Source organism: Rhinatrema bivittatum, chromosome 2 (assembly GCF_901001135.1).
Source record: "Rhinatrema bivittatum chromosome 2, aRhiBiv1.1, whole genome shotgun sequence".
In the NCBI taxonomy this organism is placed as follows: Eukaryota; Metazoa; Chordata; class Amphibia; order Gymnophiona; family Rhinatrematidae; genus Rhinatrema; species Rhinatrema bivittatum.
This window is the reverse complement of record NC_042616.1, coordinates 247756153-247780812: the sequence shown is the minus strand read 5'-3', so window position 1 is coordinate 247780812 and position 24660 is coordinate 247756153. Positions and strand designations below refer to the sequence as shown.

Sequence of the window (24660 nt, the reverse complement as noted above, 5' to 3'; positions counted from 1 at the left end):
GCTGGCACCTCTCTTCTGCTTTGCCAGAACAGTAATGTGTGTTCCCAGTATATCTTCATCTTTTGTGTATTATTTTACATTTTTTGCTAGACAGAAAAAGGTATCACTAAAAAGCACCCATCAACAGAAAGAGCTGAGTTACAGGGAGTGGCCAGTCGAGCTGTGTGCAGTATGTATTACCATTCTATAAGCATTCAACACGCATGCCACACTCGTGGATTTCTGCAACATTTTAATTATTAAAGCCCAGTGAGCCCTGTCTTTAGAGTTTTGATGTAGCACATATTTCGAAAGTAAGAGTCAACATCCTCATCAGACACATGCACTTGGGCACCGTTTTTTAATATATGCTGGGACAGGAGCCAGGAGAAAAAAATAAAATTGCTCGATAGGTTGTACTTTATTTGTATAGCTGCACTGTACTAAGATTTCTTTGCTGAACAACTGACTTGAAGACAGAACGAGAACAAATGTCTTCACTCCTCAGCAAACTAAATCTCAGGCTCGAAAGTGGAGACACTTACATCTCCCACACTCCTTCCCCCAATACTATCTTTGGTCTTCCTACAGAATACTTTCAGGCTTCTGTCAACAAGATCCCCAGTCTAAATTCCTCTTACATTATCTTTGAGCTGTTCCATTCTCACAAATATGTCCTCTTTCCTCAGACACAGCCATTCTAAGTGTTTGCACTCCATCGCATTCTCTCTTTCAGGCTCATGTAGCTTGCCTAATGTCGGCTTTTTACCTTGATTAAGCATTTTTTGAACCTTTTAGGCTTTTGAAGCAGAAATACCACTAGATTTTTCTAACAATTTAACAGTCTACATTATACTTATGTCTTAAATTATGGGCCTAAGGTAAATATTTAAGACTTTTAAAACCCCTCGCATAGAGTTGAATGTATTGAGTCGCTGATCTGTTGTTAGCAGAAAACACCAGTACCAGTGAGACTATCCAGAAGAGGAGCTAAATGTAGACTTGATGCAGTGGTATTCACATCCAGCTCTCAAGGGCTGAAACCGAGTCAGGTTTTCAGGTTATCCCTCATGAATACACATGATATAGAGATGCATACAATGGAGGCAGTGTGCATGCAGCTCCCTCTTATGTGTAGTCATGAGGGATATCCTGAAAACACAACTTGTCTGGAGGGGAATACAAGTGAATGGCACTGGCTGAGTGGTACCATCTCTTGAGCCTGTCAGCATTTTATTCTTTCAGATGGGGCCGTGTACAAGATTTCATCCAGCAGAACTAACAATAGAGTGCTGATCCTCAATTTGTGGTTTTTGATTGGTTGGGTTAAACTATTAAGCGAGCATGTTGTAGGAGCTGGAAATATGATTTCCAGTAAAGCGTATGCCCCCTTAGAGGCAGCAGTGGAGTATATCACCTAAGGAAATATGTCTGATTTGCAGATAGAGCTGATTAGGGGGGCAAGAGGGTTATTTTTTCCATGATTTGCAACAGGAAATATCCAAATGTCACTTTTTTTTTATTTTTTGTTGAGTCCTAACTGGGCAAAAATAAGCAAAGATCGAATCTCAAGCTTTTTTTCCCTAGTTTAATGTAGTTTATATACAGCATTCCTGAATTCATTTCTTAATGATGTTTTGTATTTTTGCAGTTCAACTTTTTAAATTGCTTTGCATCTTTGTTCTACATTGCCTTTGTCCTGCATGACATGAAGCTTCTGCGCCAGGTGAGTTCTGGAAACAGCTCTCATTTATAGAGACAGTAAAAAGAAGTGAGAACAAATCAAAACATTTTTTCTTTCTTACATTTTCAGTTTAAATACAGTACCTTGATAGAGCGCCATGTGAATTAGAAAAGGAGCCCGGAGCCTGTGGTTTTTAGAACAGAATTGCTGAGATATCATAAAATGCTTATAAAATATGAGACAGAAACCTTATATACCGAGTGAAACAGAAAACACCCTTTAAACTACATTTTGTGGTGGATTTTAGTAGTTTGTAAAAGGTGCTGGATTTGACAGTTTTGGAAATCAGTGTGCTCTGTTTATCCACAGAACTGGATACAGAACAGGCAGTAGCAGCAGTGCAAACTTTACTAACACTGCCCTACCAGGGACAGAAAACATTAATGAATATGAATGAATTCGAAAATTAAGGGCCCTCTGCTCTCATCCACCATACCCTCCTCTCCCCCGACCAAGACCAGACAGTTTGGTAATGACACTGCCTAGCACCGAGCAGGAGAACTTGGATAAAGTCTGGAATCTTCTCATGCATTTTGGGCCTGCTCACAGCAGGCCGAGAGAAGGGAATGCTGGGTATTCTGAAGCAATGCCCGCTGGCTGGCCTAGTGCTGCTTGAGCTGAAGTTGCAAGAGGGATGGGAGCCCTTATTTACAACCCTAAATTCTTGTCAGGGAGCCAGTGCTTAACTGTGGGCAGACTTGGGAAGGGGCTGTTGGGTGTGAGGGGTAAAACACCAGAGGCTGTGCATTAGGTGGCTGGCACGAAGCAGAAGTTACTATATTTAACAGAATAAAAAATAAATGAATTGAAAGAATAGATAAATAAAGCTTGCTGGGCAGATTGGATGGCAACTTGGTTCTTTTTCTGCCATTATTTACTGTGTTACTGTAATGGACCTACTGCGTGATGCCTTAGTTTAGGACTTGCCTCTGTTTTAAGGCAGGCGGAGACAGCCTGCAAATAGATTTGGATAAGTAAAGGTGGCAGTGACCTTGGAGGGAAACACAGAAAACTAAAGAATAGTTGCATAGTTAAGAGCCTTTATGTTCAGTAAAAGTTCTCTCCTGTTTTGTACGTATGGCAAAAACCCCTCTTGGCTTGATCCCAATGAGAAACTCCATGCCTTTGCTTTACATATGTGTAAGTAACAGATACAGTCAGTGAGATTAAAAGCTGCTCTAGGCTTCAGTAAAAATTAGACTTCTGGCATTGGATTGAGCCTACTATGAGCAGGACTCTGGAAAATCCAATATCCGCTTTAAACAGTATGAAATAAAAATAACTGACTTCTTGCTATGTGAAATGGATCACGGGGAATCAATGATTCTGATCCTCCTCGATAGAACATCTGCTTTTGATGCCATTAATCATGAAATTTTGCTAAATAGATTACTGGATCTGGGAGTAAGGGTCTGGGGCTGGTTTTGCTCTTTTTTTTTTTTTATCTGGACGGCTGGTTCAGGCCTGGACTGGGAGTAGTTCATTAAAACAGCGAAGTACTCCTACAGTTGACCCCCAGGGGTCGTCCCTCTCTCCCATCCCTGCTTAACTTTTATTTGCGACCGTTGTGCTAGCTTACAGACAGTCTCAGCCTAATATTTAAAATCTACACCGATGACATACAATTCTGTTTTCCAGTTTGGGGTAATGTGGCAAAGGCAGTTTTGTCTGTTAATGAAGCCTTGCATACAGTTAACAAATGGCTAAAAATAACCAATTATTTCTTAACCCCCAGTAAAACAGAGGCACTGTGGGTGAATCGGCGTCTGCTCCCGGAGGATGGTAAAGGGCTGATTCTCAGATACAGTTGGGGATCTGGGTGGCAGCATGGACCCCAGTTTATCGTTGATCCCTCAAATTAGTGTTCCCATTGCTTAAATCCATTACATTAACTCCCCTGTTAGGTACAGAATTCAGTTTTAAAAAATTATGCAGGGGGTTTAAAATGGTTAATCTGGGTTGCCAGAGTACCAGGCTGACTTACTTTGTCCCTATTCTCTCTGTCACGACCTCCATTCTGTCAGTAAGCAGCTCCTCTCAGTGCCCTCTGTAAAAGTAGCTATGCCGCTGAATATCCCCATACAAGCTGCTACTTAGCTGGGTAAGTTATATCCGTCTAAGTTAAACCTGCTCGTTGGCAGGTATAACTTACCTGCATAGCTTATCCGGCTAAGGCTAAATATTACTACTTATAGCCGGATAAGTTATCTGGCTAACAGGCCGATACAGAAAGAAACGCGGGAGAGCGGGTGAGCGCACAGGCCAGTGTTCTGTGCGCGTGCGATCCAGTAAATAAAAATATTCTAATTAGGGCCCGCGGTAAAAGGAGGCGCTAGGGACACTATTTATTTTTATTTATTTAGCATTTTTTTATATACCGAGGTATAGCAGAAATTGCCTTCACTCCGGTTTACATTTACAACAACCTGTTACATTTAAAGCATTTAACAGAAAAACAGAAACTGGTATAGAACAATAACTTAATACCAATCAAGATATACAATATAATTAGGTATATATCTGTGCTCAAATCATGTAAGGGGACAGCTGCTACAGAGAAAAAATCGAGAAGGTTTCTGGGAGACAGAGAGGTAGTCGTTGGAGGGAGATTGCATGCCCAAGGAGGGACACGCAATGGGAGTGGTCTGTAGATTTATCCTTTGTTGTCTTTGAGTGTGCTGTCTTTGAGAGTTTGGCTGAGTAGCAAGGTTTTAAGATCTTTTTTAAAAGATTTAATGTTTTCTTGAGAGGTCAGGTGATGAGGTAACGAGTTCCATAATTTCGGGCCAATGATGGAGATGGCTCTGTTTCTTGTGGAGGACAGTTTGGCTTGTGGAAGTGATGGAACATCTAGATGAAGTTTACTTGTTGACCTTGTCGTACGTAGTGACCTATGTATATGTATGATGTTGTCCAGGGCTGTGTAGTCTACTTTATGAATTGTCTTGTGTAGAATTGTAAGAACTTTGAACTCTATTCTTTTCTCTACTGGTAGCCAATGTAAATTGTTGAGTACAGGGGTTATGTGGTCAGATTTTCTTTTACCAGTCAGGACTCTGGCAGCGGCATTCTGAAGTAACTGCAATGGTTTTAAGGCCGTTTTAGGTAGACCAATCAGGAGAGAGTTGCAGTAGTCCAGACTGGAAAAGATGAGGGCTTGTAAGACTGTTCTGAAATCATGGAGGTGAAGCAGCGGTTTTAGGTGTTTGAGTATTTGGAGTTTATGGAAGCCCTCTTTTGTTCTTGTTGTAATGTGTTTTTTGTAGTTTAGTTCATTGTCTAACCATATGCCAAGGTCTTTTACGTTGTCTTTAAGTTGAATGCGAATGTTGTCAATTTGGAAGGGTGGTATGGTTATTGATCCTGAGTTTTTTCTTACGATTAGAATACATTCAGTTTTGCTCATATTTAAACATAATTTTAGGTTGTTTAGCATGTTTCGAATTGCATCAAGGTGTGAGGCTGCTCTTGACATTGCATCTTCTATGGTGGAAGAGATTGGAATGAGGAGTTGTATGTCATCAGTGTACATGTAGTAAGTGATGCCTAGGCTTGATAGGAGTTGGCATAAAGGTAGAAGGTAGATATTGAAGAGTATGGGCGATAGTGCAGACCCTTGTGGTACTCCTGTTTCAAGGGGGATAGCATCAGATGAGTTGTTGTAGGAGACTTTGAAAAACCTGTTTTTAAGGAAAGAGGTGAACCAGCTTAGGGTTTTGCCAGTGAGCACAATGGTTTCTAGGCTAGAAATAAGCCTTTTGTGGTCAACTGTGTCAAAGGCTACGGAAAGGTCGAGGAGGATCAGTAGGTAACCTAGTTTATCGAAGCCTCTTAGTATGGTATCAGGTTGAGTAGGAGGGTTTCTGTGCTGAGGTTTTTCCTAAATCCGTGTTGGGTGGGATAAAGTATTTTGTTGTCGTCAAGATGTTCGTTGAGTTGTTTCGGGACCACCTTCTCCGTCAATTTAGCAAAAAGGGGTAGGTTAGAAATTGGGTGGTAATTGTTTAAGTCTTCTGGGTTGAGGTTTTTCTTCTTCAGTAAAGGCGTGATTGTAGCGATTTTTAGCTTGGTAGGAAGCTTGCCTTCCTCGAGTGATTTGTTAATGATTGCTGCGACTGTCGGGGCTATGGGATGAGCGATTTCCTTTAGTACTCGGGTGGGTATGGTGTCCAAGTCATGACGCGCTGGGTTTATTTTTCTCAGCATTTTTTCTGTTTCCATATTGGAGATGGGTTCGAAATCAAACCATGGAGATATGTTGTTTGTTGATATTTGATTTTCTATGATTGATGGGGTGTTGAAGGCATCAGTTATTTTGGAGATTTTGTTCTTAAAGAAGATGGCTAAATCTTGGCTTACATTTTTGGTTACGGTTGCGTTGGGGTTGATGTTATCGGCGATGAGGCTGTTTACTATGTTGAACAGAGATTTGGATTTGTTGGTGGAGTTTTTAATTTTTTTACCGTAGTAGTCACGTTTCGTGTTCTGGATTGATTTTTTGTAGGCGGCTAGTTGTGTGCGGTATCTCTGCTGTGATATGGGCTGTTTGTTTTTTAGCCATTCTTTTTCGATTTTCCTGAGGGCCGTTTTCATGTTTTTTAGTGTGGTATTGAACCAAGGGTTTTGTTGTTCTCTTTTGTTCTTTAGTCGTTTGACTTTCTCTGGGTTAATGTTGTTTGCGGTTTCTTCAGTGATCTAAAACCAGGATTGGATAGCGTTGTTTATGTTTGGGAGATCGAGATTTGCTAGTTGATATCCCAGCTCTTGTAGGAGAAGATCAGTTTGAAATGGTGGTCGGTATTTGAAGAATTTTTGTGTTTCATTATTTTTGGTTGAGTTGTTGTAATTCATTTGAGTCTTGCATAGTAAGAGATGGTGATCAGACCAGGGGACTGGATTGTATGAAATGGATGTATCTGAGAAAAAACTATTGGTGAAAATCAGGTCCAGTGTGTGTCCTGCTTTATGTGTGGGGTTGTTCACTTGTAGGATGAAATTTAAGCTTGATAGCATGTCTAGCAGGGTTTCGCAGTTTAGTGATCTGGGGTTGGCATCTGTATGGAGGTTGAAGTCGCAAGAATGATAGTTGGTTTTTTCATGTTGATGTTTGTAAAAAGGAATTCAAGGAGCGGAGAGATGTTACTATCTAGAAGTTTGGGTGGGCAATATACTAGGCATATTTGCAGATTTTGAGAGTCGAAGAGAGCTATTTCATATTGTTTTGGGAGGTTATGTGCCTGTCCCGGGCCTCTAAGGCAAAGTTGGATTTTTGAAACCCTTTTTTTTTTTTTTTTTTCAAACAAAAAATGAATCTTATAATTGGGCCAATCCATTAGTTACTTTACAGGATAACAAAGTCATTTTGCAGCACTGCCTGGTGGGGACAGCGCAGCCTCACCAGTATGGGCTCGTGAACCAAGAAGCCTCTGTCCCTATGCTGACTGATTTCAGTTGCTATACAGGAACTGTAAATTTTACTGATGCCCTATGTATTAAAGCAGCAACACCAGCAGGCAAAAAGGACATCTGAAGGATGGAATCTCTGAGGTTCCAAAAACTTGTATACAATAGAAGATATGAATAAAATAATGTGTTTTTGTTTGTGTAGTAAAACCTATTTCAAACCGCTGCTCCCCTCCCCACAGAATACAATAGAAAAATTGTAAAATAATTCAATGGTTAAAATCATAAAAATCATTCTTGAGGAGGTACCAGGATTTTAAAGTTTTTTAACCTCCCTTGTTTTGCTGCTCACACCCGTATGAATCGGGAGGCTGCAATAGGCCTCTCACTGAGGCATGTAAAGGATAGATACAGCACAGGCTATGGATCCGGGGAAGGGGCGATAGCATTTTTTTTTATCCCAGGACATGTAAAAAAAGAAGACTTTAAAACAATATAATCAAGAAACAGGGAAATAGATATTTTGAGGAGTCTGCTTGGTGGATTGCGGTCACTAGGTAGATGAAGGCACCTGACAATACTGTGTGCTTCATTACACACCCAGCCTGGCTCCAGTGCCACCTGATATGATATGAAGGTTCTTACCTACAAATTGCTCTGTTATCTAAATATTGTATGACTTTAAGGATGTAAGTATCATGTTCAATATGCAGTTTCCTAAAGATATGGTTATTCTTTTTTTTTTCTCTCTCTCTCTCTCTTAAGAGCTTGGCTACTCTTCTGATAACTTCTCAGATCCTTAATCAATTCGTGGAAGCTTTACTTCCCTTCTGGCTTCAAAAGAGGCACAACAAAAAGGTGAAGAGGTCGATGAAATCTCTAAAGGTGGATTGCGATCTTTCACTGGTGGAGCAGGTCAAGCTGGAGAAAGAAATGGGCACTTACCTGGTTAGTGTTACCCTGAAACGTTCCATCCTGAGGCTTGAAAAAGGCTCAGGGCTTTTGCCCTGAAAGCAGCTGTCAGGATCCAGAAAAGAAACAGCAGTGGCTTGTTTAAGGCCAGGAAAGAGGGGTAGCAATGACTGGTGAGCAAGAGAAAGAGGAGAGTTTGGCACATAGGTAAAGGGAGAAAATTCTAATAAGCTGCTGGTGCCTGGGCAGCCCTTATTTGTAGTAAAGGGGGAAGAACCTCTGAGATATTTTCTTTCTTTGCGGTGACTCTGTTCTAGGAAAAAAATAAATTCTAACTAGTGCCTGCCTCTTCTTTACTCCACACCAAAGACCACCACTTCTGAGCCACTTCAGAAGCACCTGTTTTGGTGGTCAAGGGCAGGGATGTGCAACTGCGGTCTTCAAGGGGCCCACCCTCCAGTCGGGTTTTCAGGCTATCCCTAATCGACATGCACGAAAGAGATAAGAATACAGTTAAAGCAGCGTGAATTAGAGATGTGCATTTGTTTTAAATGAACGCACGTTTCATAATGCAAAAGTAGATTTTTGATTTGTTACGAACAGAATACACCAAAAATTGACTTAGCCGAAAATATCTGAAATTTTTCAGATGTTTTTGGTTTGTTTAAAAAAACCCCACAGAAACAACAACCACCCCCCTCTCAAAATAGAGCCTCCACAGACCTCCATGCCTCTCTCCTCTAGAGCTGAAATAGGGCCTCCCAATCCCTATTCACCCCTTCTGCGGGATCTTCAGTGCAGAAAGGGGCAGGAGCAAATCTGTCACTTCTGCCTCGCCAACACCTAGCTACGCAATAGCGCCAGCCAGTCCTAAAGTGGTACCATTTTTTGCATGGCTATACTGCAGAATGTTGCTGGCAAACCCTGAGACTGGTGGCCTCTTGTTTACAGCCACGAAACATTGATATCTGCCTCGGGGCTGGCTGATGTCATTGTGCAGCGGGAGCCGGCAGAGCAGGTGTGATTGGAGATCACTCCTTCCCATTTCTACACGGAAGACTATTTGGAAGAGGTAATTGATGGGGGTGAGGGCTGTGCCCTGGGGAGGCTTGGCTCACTTGTGGCAATGATGGCAGCTGAGGAGCCTGAGGGGATCCCGTTTCAGTTCATTACTATTTGGTTTTTAAATGCAATGTTTCCTTGTTATCCTGCTACACCAGCCCAGATGCATGGCTTAATGCCAACCCTGCCAAGAGATGTAACAGAACTATTCCAGTGGCAATCATCAGTAGTGTTAGTAGTAGTGCGGCACAGTGAGTTGCTGGTGTTCTTTATCTCTGGCAGATGGTATAACCTGGTCTGGTTCAGCAGGACTGTGAGGATCCCAAAATTGGCTCAGGCTGATTAGTTAAGACCACGCTGAGGTCTCTCCCAGGATATAAGACTTGGCTCGTCACCATTGTGGTAGAGAAGTCTGGGCTCCTGAGGCAGAACTGTTTGTGCTGCTTCAGTGAGTAAGCCAAGGTCTGTACTCCCAGGGGTTTTTTTTTCTCCTGGTTAAGTAGGGTTCAAGGTGCTTTCCCTGGTGGAGTTTGCAGTGGCACAGGAGACTTTCTTTAGGACCTTCTCTTCTGTTTGTTTGTTCTAACCCCCCCCCCCCCACCACCACCACCACCACCACAGCTCTCACTGTTTCTCTTCCCTTCCTCCCCTTCTTCCCATCATACCTTGGGCCTTTACTCCAGAAGGAATAACATTTATGAAAGTTGGGTATAGAAAAAAACGAGGGCACTAGTTTTTGCTTTTTGGCAGTCTCAGGAGTAAGGCCTTGCAGCTGCAGCCTGTTGGGAGGAGTTGGGACTTGGAGTGAAAGGACCTTGACTTACGCTCAGGGCATCTTTTCTGCTGGTGTGGTTAAAGGAAGGGCCAAGCCAGGTCGGGAGGACTTCCGTTTTTCTCCCACGGTGGCAGATACTGTGCTGGGATGTGGTGGCTGGTGCTTTGGAGAGGCTTCTTGATCATTTTGTCTCGCTTGCAATGCTGCTTCTGCTGTGGGATTCTCAGCATCAGCGGCATCACCAGCAGTGCAGGCAGGTCCTCATGATTGCTGCGGCAGAGGAATCAATTTTGGCATTAACGTCCACTATCTTGGATGTTTTCTGCAGTCAGCCTCAGCAAGTGGAGAGGATTCAGGTGGAGCCCCCAAGGTACCGGAGGTGAGGGGGGCAGATTTGGGTCAGGGTTGTGCAGCAGGTTTTCATGGCTAAGCAGAAGGGTTCTACTTCTACTTGGAGGTCATCTAGGGCCCCTGTGGGACAGCTCCTGACTCTCTTTCTTATTTGAGTGGTGCTGTTCACAGTGCCTTGGTGCTCAAGTGCCCCGTGCTATCTAGGGAACCACTGGACATAGCATAGAATCCAGATTCCTGATTGGGGCGGGGGGCGCTCTAACCACGGATCAAAATGGTCGCTTGAGCCAGAGCTCCTGCCTTCCCCAGACCAAACCGCCACTGAAAACCACGATTAAAGGCTCCAGATCGCTTCAACATCCGACAGATAAGTTGCTTAATCACCCGATATGGCTCAGAAAAGAAAAGGTCCTGATCTTTGCCATTTTTCCTATTCAAAAGGCACAAACCTCGAGAAAGGGCCTGTAGGAGATTGTGAAGCACCAACATTGGGTGAATCGGACGCTGCGGAGAGGGGCGATTCGGGGGGGATCTGCGGCGCATATTTCAGAGCTCCCTACCCGTGATGAATTTTGCAGCAGGTTCAGTGATCTAAGGAGGGAAATGAAAGACAATAAACAGGAGCCACTTACTTCGATGGATACTATAAAGGAGGAAATGGCTGCAATTGGTAGGAGAGTAGATGAATGTGATGTGGCTGGTTGCACAGGCAGTGAAGCTGGAAGCCTTGCAAAAATCAGTTTCGCATAATACTAATGATAATCTGGATGTATGGGCAGAATTGGAAGATCTAGAAAACAGAAGCAGATGCTGTAATTTAAGATTCAGAGGAATCCCTGAAACAGAGGAATATGGAGATTGCAGAGTGACCATTCAGAAACTGTGCAGATTTTTGCTCCAGCTGTGACCGAGGAACTACCTGAAGTGGCTTCAGGTCAGCTTCCATTTCTGGGATCAGAGTCGGGGGTACAGATTATAAAATGTCACTGTTCGCTGATGATGTGTTATTCACCCTGTCCGAACCACAAAAGTCTCTGGCCGGGGTAGTAGACATGTTAAAGGAATTTAGCTCGATGTCAGGCTTCAGACTTAATCTCGATAAATCTGAAGTGCTTAACATATCCATACCTAATGAGCTCATACCTAACGAGCTCACCGGTCCTTGGGCCCCAAGGTGACTGGGAAACCCAGAGACATTATTGTATGTGTCACTAAATATTTCATAAAGGAACAGATTTATATGGCGGCCAGAAAACCGCGATCTTGAGAGTGGGAATCCCATCACATAATGATCTTCGCAGATATATCTCCATTAACGCTGAAAAGACAAATCGATTTTAAAGATATTACATCCGTTTTGAGGAAAGAGGGAATCCGCTATCGTTGGCTTTTTCCATTTGGCATCACCAAGACTATACAGGGGGATACTTCAAAGGCCAAAACAATAGAAGAAGCGGCAGCCATTTTAAAGGAGTCAGGCCATGTGGTGAAAATTGCAGCAATGGAAAAGCAAGCTCACCACACTGTACCAATGGACACCTCAAGATGGCAGCGGGTCAGCAAAGGTGGCAAGAGACTGCGCAGACATTCTGGAGACCTCATCAAAAAACAGGATAAAGGGAAAGGATGAACTTCTTACTGCAAAATTGGATCTGGACTTTCGTGTGCGGGTCTGGGGTACCAGATCTACGAAGCGGTTTCATTAAGGATGCACTTGTTTCATCAAAGGTTACAATTAGGATTTATTTACTTATGGTTATTTGAATGTTGGTGAGGGGAGGGATAGGTTCTGTGGATGAATCCGCCTCCATTAGCACCCACAGCTATGTCCTGGGTACAGGGCTGTGGAGTGAACAAGGTGGACGGGGGGAGGGGGGAGGGAGATAACAATTGGCATATTATATTATACAGTTATGCAGGTCAACTCAGTTGGTATTGATCAGACCCGGTGTTATTATTTTTATGTGTCTAGTATGCAATGGGGTATACCATACAGGAGGGATTACACTCTAACTACAGAGGTTGCAGCATGAGGCATGGTACTATTAGGGGAGCCTTCCTCCTAATTCCAAATTTATGATGTCTGTCAAAATATTATTTTTGAATGTTAAGGAGTTAAATAGTCCACAGAAACGATGAATGTTTAGAACCGAGGCCCATAACTCGAGGGCTGATATTATATTCCTTCAGGAAACTTATTTGAACCGCAGGTTTGAAAGACTGCTAAATTGGCCACTTTTTCCCCATCAATACCATGCTGCGGCCTCTAAGTCGGCGAGATATACAGGTGTGAGTATCCTGCTTCATAAGGATTTACAGTGCCAGGTCTTAAAAGTGCTGGAGGATCCTGTGGGTTGTTATATATTATTACAAGTGGAACTAGATTGGGAAATGTATAAATTGATGAATGTATATGCTCCCAATTCTGAACACCAGGTCTTTTTCGATAAGGTGGGATCTCTGTTGGATAGCATAGACGTGGGACATTTGATCTTGGCCAGGGACTTTAATATTATTAACCAACCACAACTAGATAATTCATCTGGTGCTGGGGTGGGTGCCAAATTGGGGCGAACTCGCCTTAAGCGCCTTATTAAGGACCGAGATCTACAGGACATATGCGCCATAGAAACCCCACGACATGGGATTACACATTCTTCTCCCATCTGTATCATTCCTACTCTAGAATTGACTTCTTTCTAGTGGATGGGGCTTCATGCCTAAGGGTATGGGAGACGGATACAGGATCCATAACCTGGTCGGACTATGCACTGATCTGGATAAAAATTTCTCTACACAACACAGTCAGGGATGAGGTATTGGAGATTAAATGACTCCTTAATGGAGGATGACTCCTTTTGCCAGACGGTGAGAACAGTGATTGAAGAATATCAGTGGTTTAACAAGGACACCACGGAGTCTAAATTTGTATTCTGGGACTGTTTAAAAGTGGTTCTTAGGGGTAGATTTATATTACAAGCATCTTACAAAAAAAAGATTAACAGGCAAAGGTTGCTGCCCTGCATGCGGAAATCTCTCAATTGGAGAGCCAACATAAAACATCCTTATTGCCGCATATTTACGCCCACTTGCAAAAGGCTAGAACTTCCTTAAAGGAGGTCCAGGTTAGCGATATTGCCTTCCAACTTCAATTAGTGAGGCAAGAACATTTTGAATGGGGGAATAAGGCTGGAAGGCTGATGGCCCGTAAGTTAAAGAAACAGCCCAGCATCAAATTACACGAATCAAGGCTGAGGATGGTTCCATGCTGGTATTGCCTGCTGACAACCAACAGAGATTTCAGCAGTTCTACGGTAATTTATATGCCACTGATTCTTGTATCCAAAAAGAAGAAATTAAACTATATTTAGACAAGCTAACCGAGGAGGAAAAGCAGTTTTTTGAAACTAGTATATCTCCCTTAGAAATTAGGCAAGTTATAAAGGAGCTCAAGACTAATAAGGCCCCGGGACTCAACGGGTATATGGGTCTTTTTCTTATAAAAAGTTCAGAGACCAATTAGTCCCACACTTAACAGAGGTATACAATGCCTTACAAGGAGAGGACTCTTTGCCATTGGGAGCCAACATGACTGGGATTACCATCTTGTCTAAGCCGGGACGGGATCCTCTAGAGTGCGGGTCCTACAGACCCATATCCTTAATAAATATTGATCTCAAAATATTAGCTCAAATCTTGGCAAACCGTCTAAATAGAGTGTTGGCTAAGCTGGCCCACCCAGACTAGGCAGGCTTTATACCAGGGAGGAAGTCAGCAGACAAAGTCTGAAAAATTATAGATCTTCTATGGTGGGCTAAACAGCAGGGCACCCCAGCGGTTCTGTTTGCTGTCAATGGTCATTTCTGTTTAAAATGTTAGAAAAAATGAATTTCTGCCCGAAAGTTTGTAAATGGTTACATAAATTATATGACAACCCAAAGGCCAGAGTCAAAGTGAATGGTGCTTACTCTGATCCCTTTCCAGTTCAACAGGGCACGAGGCAGGGATGCCCACTGTTATTATTTGCATTGTTTTTGGAACCGTTTACAACCAATATTAGGGGGGCAGCTTCCATTTCTGGGATCAGAGTCGGGGGTACAGATTATAAAATGTCACTGTTCGCTGATGATGTGTTATTCACCCTGTCCGAACCACAAAAGTCTCTGGCCGGGGTAGTAGACATGTTAAAGGAATTTAGCTCGATGTCAGGCTTCAGACTTAATCTCGATAAATCTGAAGTGCTTAACATATCCATACCTAATGAGCAAGTCACCTCCTTGAAGGCACAATTCCCGTTTAAATGGGCCGGGAAATACATTAAGTATTTAGGTATCTTGATTAACAGTCAATTGGAAGAACTAAGTTAAATTATACCCCTTTACTGACTAAGATCTTTAGTGATCTAGAAAATTGGATGAATTATTCAATTGCGTGGACGGGGAGAATAGCCATGATCAAAATGAATGTCCTTCCTAAATTCAGCTATCTTTTCCAATCTCTACCGATCCAAATACCGTCAGCAATGTTGAAATGCACGCAAAAAAGACTATTCACTTTTATTTGGAAACGAAGACCCCCCCCAGGGTAGCCCAAAACGTACTATACAAGCATAAACTACGAGGAGGTATGGAGGTTTTTCGGCTTCAGGGATATTATGTAGCAGCGCAGCTCAGTGTTATACTAGCGTGGCATAAATGTGGGGAATATCCCAGCTGGGTTGCCATTGAACAGACGGCGGTAGGAGAGATGCCGCTTAGGGCTCTTATTTGGCAGCCATGCAAGACATGGAGGATTCGGGGATCTATACCATTATCCTTACAGACCACGCTTCGCATATGGGAACAGTGGAAACATTTACCGTATTTTTTGCTCCATAAGACGCACCTGACCATAAGACGCACCTAGGATTCAGAGGGGGAAAATTAAAAAAAAAAAAAATTTGTGCTAAACCGGCTCTGCGTCTGGGCGTCTTATGGAGCAAATTAGGGGAGTGCATAGCTTTTTTTTTTTCTCCCCATTTTGTTTTCGGGTCTGGGGAGGGCCATTTCAGTCCACTCCCCAGATCAGAAAACTTTTCTTTCTCTGGGAACCCCTCCCCCCCAAAAAAAAACCCCCCATCCCAACCCTTTAAATTAATTAACACCCCCCACCCTCCTGACCCACCTCCAAGACCTGCCGACTTAATTTACTACAAACCCCCACCCTCCTGACCCCCTCAAGACCTGCCGACTTAATTTACTACAACCCCCCACCCTCCTGACCCCCCCAAGACCTGCCGACTTAATTTACTACAACCCCCCCCCCCCCCCCAAGACCTGCCAAACGTCCCTGGGGGTCCAGGACCGGTCTGGGAACGATCTCCTCGGCTTCGGCTGTCGGCTGCCAGTAAACAAAATGGTGCCGACGGCCCTTTGCCCTCTCCATGTCACTGAGACCGACCAATAGCAGCGGTCGGTCCCAGTGACATAGTGAGGGCAAAGGGCCTTCGGCGCCATTTTGATTACTGGCAGCCGACGGCCCTTTGCCCTTACTATGTCACAGGGACTACTGCTGCCATTGATCGGTCCCAGTGACACAGTGAGGGCAAAGGGCCGTCGGCGCCATTTTGATTACTGGCAGCCGACGGCCCAAGCCCAGGAGATCGCTCCCGGACCGCTCCTGGACCCCCGCTGGACCACCAGGGACGTTTGGCAGGTCTTGGGGGGGGTCAGGAGGGTGGGGGTTGTAGTAAATTAAGTCGGCAGGTCTTGGGGGGGTCAGGAGGGTGGGGGGTTGTAGTAAATTAAGTCAGCAGGTCTTGGGGGAGTCAGGAGGGTGGGGGGGGGGGTTGTTAGATTTTTAGTTTTTTTTTTTATATTCGCTCCATAAGACGCACATACATTTTCCCCCCACTTTTGGGGGAAAAAAAGTTCGTCTTATGGAGCGAAAAATACGGTAATAGTGAGCTCGAGGACTTACTTTCACAACACCTACTTATTTTACAATAGGAAATTTTCTCCGGGGTGGGACACTTCCTTGTTTTGAGAATGGAAAATTAAGGGCATTATCACTCTGGGACAGCTATGGGGACGGGAGGGAGTGCTTTCTTTCGAGCACCTTCGAGACCGTTTTCAGCTACAACCGTCCAATATATACCCCTATTATCAACTTTGTCACTTTATTAGGAAAGAAGCTATAGAAGGCGAACTAGAGCAGGGCAAACAACAGTTTGAAGGATGGTGTGGGCTGGCAGATCGGGTTCAGGGAGGGCTCTCAAAGATTTATGGTCTTATTCAGAATGCTACCCCCTGTAGGTTGAATTATGTGTCTGCTTGGGAGAGGGACTTGGGGAAGACTTTCTCCAAAGTGGATTGGGATCAGATATTTTTAAATACAAAAAGATGTTCTATTTCTGCTTCCCTTATGGAAAATGGTTATAAAGTCCTATATGGCTGGCACTTTACCCCCCATAGATTACATTGTGCTCGTATACTCCCTGATGACTTGTGCTGGAAAGGCTGCGGTCAATCTGGAACTTTTATTCATAGGTGGTGGGAATGCCCTAAAGTGGGAAGACTCTAGAAGGAGGTGCAGTTTATCTTGCAACAGATTCTGGGTCGCCCCATTTCATTGTCACCGGAAAGGGCGTTATTGAATGTATTGATTGAAGGTCCAGAAGTGATAATGTCCATATCAAATATGTCTGGGGACACGGTGCATATTAGCATCCACATGGAAGCAGGCATTGGTACCCTCTCTGGACGTTTTGCTTCACAAATTGGACAATATGTGTATCATGTATAAGCTGACGGCCCAGCAACATCACAACATACCTTGTTTCACTCAGGTGTGGAACCCTTATTTGCTCTGGAGAGGCAACTCAATGCCAGCAGCGAGTTTGAGTTTGAGACTACAGCTTACTCCATGTGGAAATAACTACACTCAGTCAATTTAAGCATCCTGTATCAACGTACCATGGTTTATTCGATTGTTTAGTAACCTGATTACATTAATATGCTGTTTCTTATAGCAGTGTTATACATCTGCACATGTTGAACAATGTTACATTATTATAATATGTTCAATAAACTTTAAATTAAAAAAAAAAGAAGAATCCAGATTCCCCTTTGAGGTCACTTGGGGATCTGGAGGAGAATGCAGAAGAAGACAGTCTGGCATATTCCTTGGAAGGAAAAGAGTTGTCATTAGAGGGCAAAAATGCTGTTTCAAAACAGAGAGAGTCTTTCTCATATCTCAAGTAGTTTCTAAGGTGCAGAAGATCCAGGCGGCAGTCCTATTCTAGAGGGGGTCTTGAAGCTAGCTAAGGTTTTTCCCCTTTACAGAGTGCTAAAACGCATGGTCCTGTCACAATAGGAGATTCCTGAAGGGGGGCTCAAAGGAAACAAAGCAATAAATAGACTCTATCCTTTGCCTGTAGAGGTTAGCGAGTCCTTAATTAGATTTCCTCTGCACTTAGGCAGGCCAATCCCCACAAGTGAATATTATGCACCTCTATCAGCAGATGGAAATGGAGTAAAAGCTGACATCATGGACATATAGCTTTGCTCTGACATCAGCCCGCCAGTATTCTCCATCTCCAGCAGATGGTGGGCATGCATTTCCCTACTGGGGATTGCTTGCAGTAAAATCGGGAAAAAAGAGAGGAAAAGTAATCTTTACGAGAAAATGAGAAGTTTGATAGCACCGCTTGCCTCTTGAGGTGATACTGGTGGGTTCCTCTCTCAGTTGAGTGCCTTGAATCCAGTAGCCTTTTCAGGTGTGGACATTATAAAAAAAAAAAAAAAAGTGATTGAAGGCTGAGACATGCTCGGCGGTGAAGACTTTCACTGTCTCCCCCATAACCGGAGACCCATTTCAACCTTCAGCCAGGGAGGGCTCAGCTCAGGTAAAAAAAAAAAAGAAAAAAATGTTGGAAAACAATTAGGGAGGTTTTTCTTTCCCTATCTCGTCCTTACTGGATCTTCTTCCCTCGGTGTTATTGGTTGGTGCTTTTCCTGTTCAGGTCTCTGGGGAGTTTAGTGAGGTGTGGATGTGGCACAGGCTTGACGGGTTGAGCAGCCTTTGGCTAGGCTCTGCTCCCAGGCTTGGATGTTTTGGCTGTGTGGTAGGCTGTGGCGGCATTTTTGCATGCTTTCTTGGGCGCCTTCTTGCCGTGCAGCGATGTAGTGACATGGACACGTTTGTACATGCCTGCTTATGCACTTACGAACGTGGCTTATGTTTTGTGCCCATAGCTGTGTGATCTTTTGAGTGTGTAGCTGAGCACATACTGTGCATGTAGCTGAGTTCATATGGAGCACGTAGCCGAGCACATACTTGAGTGCATATCTTAATTTGAGCAAGCAATGAACTCGTACAGTGTGGCGTTGGTGTCAAAGAAGTCTAAGCGCTTAGCAATTTGTGCTGCTTGCCATATAAGAGCAATGCAGCCAGGGTTTCCTGCAAAATTTGTCAGTGCTGCCTGGATACTAGAGTTCAATTGCCTCCTCCTGATTTTGCTAATACTGGTCCATCTATTAAGTCCGAGGTGGGTGGAGCTATAGGCAACACAACGAGAGTGTCCCCTTCTTTGGTTGATCCAATGACAGAGATGTCTTCAACAGATATTTGCTCCGAGGACGTCATGTTTGGGCCTATAGGACCTGGTATGGATGCATCCTCCTTTTCCAGGGGTTCCCTTCACAGATGGTAATGCCTCCTAAAACAAGATCACACACTAGAGGGTCCCCCCTTATCTGCCACTGCATGTAAACACTGTGGTTCCTGATGATGTTCGGGAGGATGTGGATCAAGGTGACTCTGATGATGACTTAGGTTTCTCACCTTTTGAGGAAGGGGAAGTTTCCCTGGATTTAGAGCCACATAGAACTATGCTCCATTTTTTTTTTCATAGAGATGAGTTGCCGGGTCTGTTATCTCAGACCCTGAAGATGCTTGGAGTGACTGGGAGTGATTCCACGAGTGCACAAAAGAAGGATCCCATATTGGTCACTCTACGCAAGTTGTCATGTTTCTTCCCTCTCCTGGATGTGATTCAAGACTTGATTGATCTTGAATGGAGTACACCAGAGGCAAGCTTTAAAGGTGGATGTGCCTTGGCGGGTTTATATCCCTTGGAACAGTTGCGATTCCCGAAGGTAGATGTGCTGGTGTGTTCGTTACTAAATGATCCACCATTCCGGTGGAAGGAGGGGCAGCTCTAAAGGACGCTCAGGATAGCAGGATTGAAGCTATCCTTAAGCAAGCCTGTGAGGCTATGGCTATGAACTTGCAGATTGCCTCTTGTGGTTCCCTGGTGGCTAAGGCTAGTCTGCCTCTCTCTCAGGAGTCTGAGTAAGCCTTGGTGGATAGCAGAGAACTAATAGAACCGTGAGCCGCTTTCTTAGCTGATGTGGGCTGTGACTTTGTTCACACTGCCACCAGAGGAGTTGCTTCTGTGATAGCGGCTAGGCATCAGCTGTGGCTGCGAAATTGGTCGACAGACACTATTTCTAAGTCCAGTCTCACAAGATTAACCTTTAAGGGTTCTCTTTTATTTGGCAGTGAGTTGGAGAAGATGGAAAATAGAAGAGGGGAAGTCCAGACCCCGCGTTTGCTGGAGGATAAGAAGCTAGCTTTGCATCACTTTTGAGCATGTAGCTGCTCTCAAGATTACAGGTGATTTTGTCCTTACAGGGGAGTGTCTACTCAGAGACCTTGCCCCTTGGGGAGGTCTCAGTTCTTTCGCCCCAGGAGGCCTCTGAAAGATGTGGGCTCTGGGAATTGATCTTTACAATAAAGGTTTGCGAACCCACCTGCTGGGGCAGAGGATAGGCAGGTGCCTATCTCACTTTTATCAGAGGAGGGTCCAAATCACATGGGCAAATAGGTCCTGGAAGTGATACGGGATGGCTATGGTCTAGAATTCCTTCGCATTCCTTTATGATTTCTCCATGCAGTTCCCTTCAGAAGAGTTTGGCAATGGAGACTATCTTAAGGAGGCTATTGGACTTGAAGGCTGTAATTCCAGTTCCAAAATCACAAGAAAATATGCGCTGTTAGTCCATTAATTTTGTTGTACTAAAGAAAGAGGGGTCTTTTTGACGCATCTTGGATCTCAAAGGAGTCAATCGACATTTGCAGGTGACTCTTTTACAAATGGAGACTTTGTGCTCCGTAATAATGGTTGTACAATTGAGGGAATATCTCGCATCCCTGGATCTGACAGAAGCATATCTGCATATTTCCATTTGCTGGGAACACCAACGGTTTCTGTGGTTTGCAGTTCTGGGATGTCCACAGCCGCCAGGACCTTCTCTAAGGCCATAGTGGTAGTAGTGGCATTCATGTGCAAGGATGGAATCCTGATACACCTGTATCTAGACTGGTTGATTCAGGCAAAGAGCATGGAAGAGAATCACCTGGCTTCTTTCAGGATGGTTTTCTTACTGCAGGATCTAAGCTGAGTGGTGAACTTGGCCAAGAGCAGCTTACAACCGTCTCAGATGCTGGAGTATCTAGGTGTTCGTTTCGATATGAAGCAGGGCAGAGTATTTCAATCAGAGAGTCACATTCAGAAGTTGATTGCCCAAGTTCAAACTCTGCGGAGGACTATTGGACCAACAGAGTGGTTTTATTTACAGGTCCTGGGTTTGATGGCAACCATGTTAGAGGGCATATATGTGGCCTCTTCAGTGCACATTGCTTTCCCTTTGAAGTCCGCAATCACAGGACTATGCGGTGAGGCTTCACTTGCCATTGGAGGTGAGCATACAATTACAGTAGTGGTTATAGGTGGATCATCTCAGGAAGGGAGATTTTTAGGAGATGCTGGATTGGTTAGTGCTCACAGTAGATGCAAGCCTTTTGGGTTGAGGGGGCTCACTGTCAGGAGTTGCTGGTGCAAAGTTGCTGGAATGCCAAGGAATGGTAATGTAGCATCAATCATTTGGAAGCACGGGCAGTATGGCTGGCGTGCTTGCGATTCGCCAAGTGTCTGGAGGCTTGGGCAATCAGGGAAATGTCGGACAATGTGACTATGGTTGCTTACATCAATCATCAGGGTGGAACCAAAAGCCAACATTTGTCGGAGGAGATAGGTGTGCTTATGGTATGGGCAGAGCAACATCTTCTAGACATATCTGCCTCCCACATTGCTGGAAAAGACAATGTAAGGGCTGATTTTCTCAGCAGAAAAAGCATGGACCCAGGAGAATGGGAGTTAGTGGTTGAAGCCTTTCAGCTCATAGTGGAGCACTGGGGTCACCCTTATCTAGATTTGCTGGGAACTTCCGACAATGCAAACATACCACGGTTTTTCAGTTACAGAAGGGATCCAAAAATGCTGGGAATCGATGCTCTTGTTCAGGTGTGGCCACAGGGCAGGGTGTTATATGCCTTCCCACCCTAGCCACTGATAGGCAGGATTATTTGGAAGATTGCAAGTCAAGCCAAAACCATACTTTTTGTGGCTCCAGAGGCCATGGTATGCCAATTTGCAGAAATTTCTGGTGGGCAGTCCCCTCAGACTGCCACTCTGGAAGGATCTGTTGTGGCAGGGACCCATTCTACAAAATGATCTGGGTCAATTTTGTCTTCCAGTTTGGCCCTTGAGAGGGCTCAGTTGTTGAAGCATGGTTATTCTGCTGCAATGGTTTTCACTTTGCTTCGGGCCAGGAAATTTTATATGTCTCTGGCTTATGTTACAGTTTGGAGAGTTTTTGATCCCTTGTTAGAGGAGAGACGTTCTGAGCCTCTCAAGGTAGAAATTCCATTTGTCTTGGAATTTTTGCAGGAAGGTTTGCATAAAGGCTTGGCCCTTAACACCTTGAAGGTTCAATTGGCAGCTCTCACTTGTTATGGGTGGGCGAATCAATGGTGGACCTTTGTCCTCCCATCCTGATGTGACCTGTTCTTGAAGTGAATTAAGCATCTTCATTCTCACTTTGTGGCTATCAGCGCCTCTATGGGACCTTAATCTGGTTCTGGATTTCTTGGTGGTTCTGACTTTTTTGCTCGTTGTGTGGCCTCTCCTTGCGGCTGCTTATCTTGAAGACAGTTTTTCTAGTGGCAATCTGTTCCACACATTGGGTTTCCGAACTGCAGACTCTTTCTCACTGTGAGCCTTTTCTGCGTGCGACTCTGGGAGTGGTACAGCTTCGGACTGTGCTTTCCTTTTTGCTGAAAGTGATTTCAGAGTTTTATTTGAATCATTGTATTCTCTGCCCACGCTGGACAGGAATTGAGATATTCTTATGTTCTATGTTCTTAGAGTGAATATTATCTCTTGCATTCCTTGGATGTCAAGAGGCATCTGATGCAGTACCTGGAGGTTACTAAACCTGTCACAAAGCCTGATTGACTGTTTGTGCTCCATTGTGGAGATAAATAGGGTGAACCGGTGACGCGGGCAACTATAGCCTGTTGGGTTAAGGAAGTTATCATGGCCGCCTATTTGGATGCTGAGATTCCTTTGCCAAAGCAGATTAAACTGCATTCCACTAGGGCTCAGGCAGTATTGTGGGTGGAGCTTCAATTATTGTCTTCTGTCAAGATTTGCCGAGCGAACACATGGTTATCCTTACACACCCTTTCCAAGCATTACCGCTTGGATGTTCAGGCTCGGGAGGATGCTGTGTTCACGTGGGCAGTGTTGACTGGACCGCAGGCAGCCTCCTGCCCTTTTCAGGAATAGCTTTGGTACATCCCACTTGTGGAATTAGCCTACCTAAGTGCAGAAGAAGGAGAAATTACTACTTACCTCATAATTTCCTTTCTTCTAATGAAGGCAGGCCAATCCCCGATCTTCCCTTTGCTGCCAATTTTTGCCTTTGGTTCGCCCTTTAGGTGCAGATGTTGCAGAGAGGTGTTCCTGCTATTCGTTGGAGGACTGATAAGTGTTTTCACCAGGCCCTTAGTTTAATGAATGTTCATTGCTTTGTCTGAGTTCAGCATTCCCTATTGGTTGGAAGAATGAGTGGTTGATTGTTAATAATTATGTTCAAGTATTATCAGTTTGTCCACAGTTTGGCTTTTCCAGAGAATACTGATGGGCTGATGTTGGGACAGGGATATATGTCCTTAATGTCAGTTTTTACTCCGGCTCCATTTGCTGGTAGAGGTGCGTAAACCACTTGTGGGGACTGGCCTGCCTTCATTAGAGGAAAGGAAATTATCAGGTTAAGTAGTAATTTCTCCTTCCTAGGGATTAGTGTCCTTTGTGACCTATGAAATGACTGTTCTTGTGGAGGATGGCTCTGCCCTTAAGGATACTCAAGAAAGGAAAATTTGAAACAGGTATTTTCTTTCTCAGTCCTCATGGTTTAGTCCTCCATTTATGGGTGACATGTCGGGCAGGCTCTTGTATGCTGGTTTCCGCAATTCCCAGAAAGCTTGGAGGTAATTTGACTGGAATCTGGGGCTGCATTCGTGGCAAATACTTTTTATGATCTAGTGAGGATCTGTTCCCATTGGCTTTGGCTATGTAATTGGGCCATGGATTCAGCATCTAAGGCTTAGCTTATCAAACTTCCATTTAAGGGGAAACTGCTGTTTGGAGATGATCTGGAAAAGTAATTTAAGGATTTGGGTGAGTCCAAATCTCAAAGATGGAGGATAGGACCACTCTTCCTTCTATGGCTGGTAAAAGCCAAGTTTGTTTTCAGGAGGCTAAGAGGTACCATCCAGGAAAAAAGTCCTTGACTAGGTTTTGAGGCAGAAGCCAGTCCTTTCGGGGAGCTAAAAGACTCAAGAGTGACAGTGTTGCCTCCTCCAAAATACCTCAAGTTGTTCAGTGAAGCACAGGGGTTCCCTCCACAGATAATTCCTGTAGGTGTTCACCCTATGTGGTATTACTGGGAATGGCCCCTTATCATATTGGACCAGTGGGTCCTTAATATTGTTTGGAAAAGATAATCCCTAAATTTTGCCTTTCCACTCTGATGCCTTTATAGTAGTCTTCCTTGCAAGTCAATCTCTAAAGGGTGGGAGGGTGGTGGTAAAAGTAGACTCCAGCATTTGGAGGTGATGACTCTCATTCAGGTTAGGGATCAGAGGAGGGGGGTCGCTATTCAATTTAATTCATAGTCCCAAAGAAAGGAGGTTTCTTTCATTCCATCCTCAACCTCAAGGGTGGCAACAGATGTCTCCGAATTCCATGTTTTTAGATTGAAACTCTCTGGTCTTTCATTATATAGCAGTCAGATAGGAGAAGTTTCTTTAATTCTTTGATCTCTCAGATACTTTCACATTTCCATTAAGGAAGATCATTAGAAGTTTCTTTGTTTTTGCATTCGAGGGAAACATTGCCATTTCAGAGCTCCCTCTTTTGGTCTGGCCACAGCACCAAAGACCTTTACCAAAGTAATGGTAGTGGCAGCTGCATTTCTGCAAAAAGAAGGGGGCTCTGGTTCATACATACCTGGACAACTGACTTATTTGAGCCAAATTGTTTCAG

General features: G+C 44.1%; 1 protein-coding gene across 2 annotated transcripts in view; it reads left to right on the top strand.

The window, feature by feature from the left end:
* Nucleotides 1-24660, top strand: part of ANO10 (anoctamin 10) — a 536131-nt gene that overhangs the window by 58068 nt on the left and 453403 nt on the right. For both annotated transcript variants that reach the window (XM_029589377.1, XM_029589378.1), the window contains exons 8-9: nucleotides 1631-1705; nucleotides 7892-8074. In XM_029589377.1, coding sequence (XP_029445237.1) covers nucleotides 1631-1705; nucleotides 7892-8074 — 258 coding nt within the window. The remainder of the gene's footprint in view (nucleotides 1-1630; nucleotides 1706-7891; nucleotides 8075-24660) is intronic.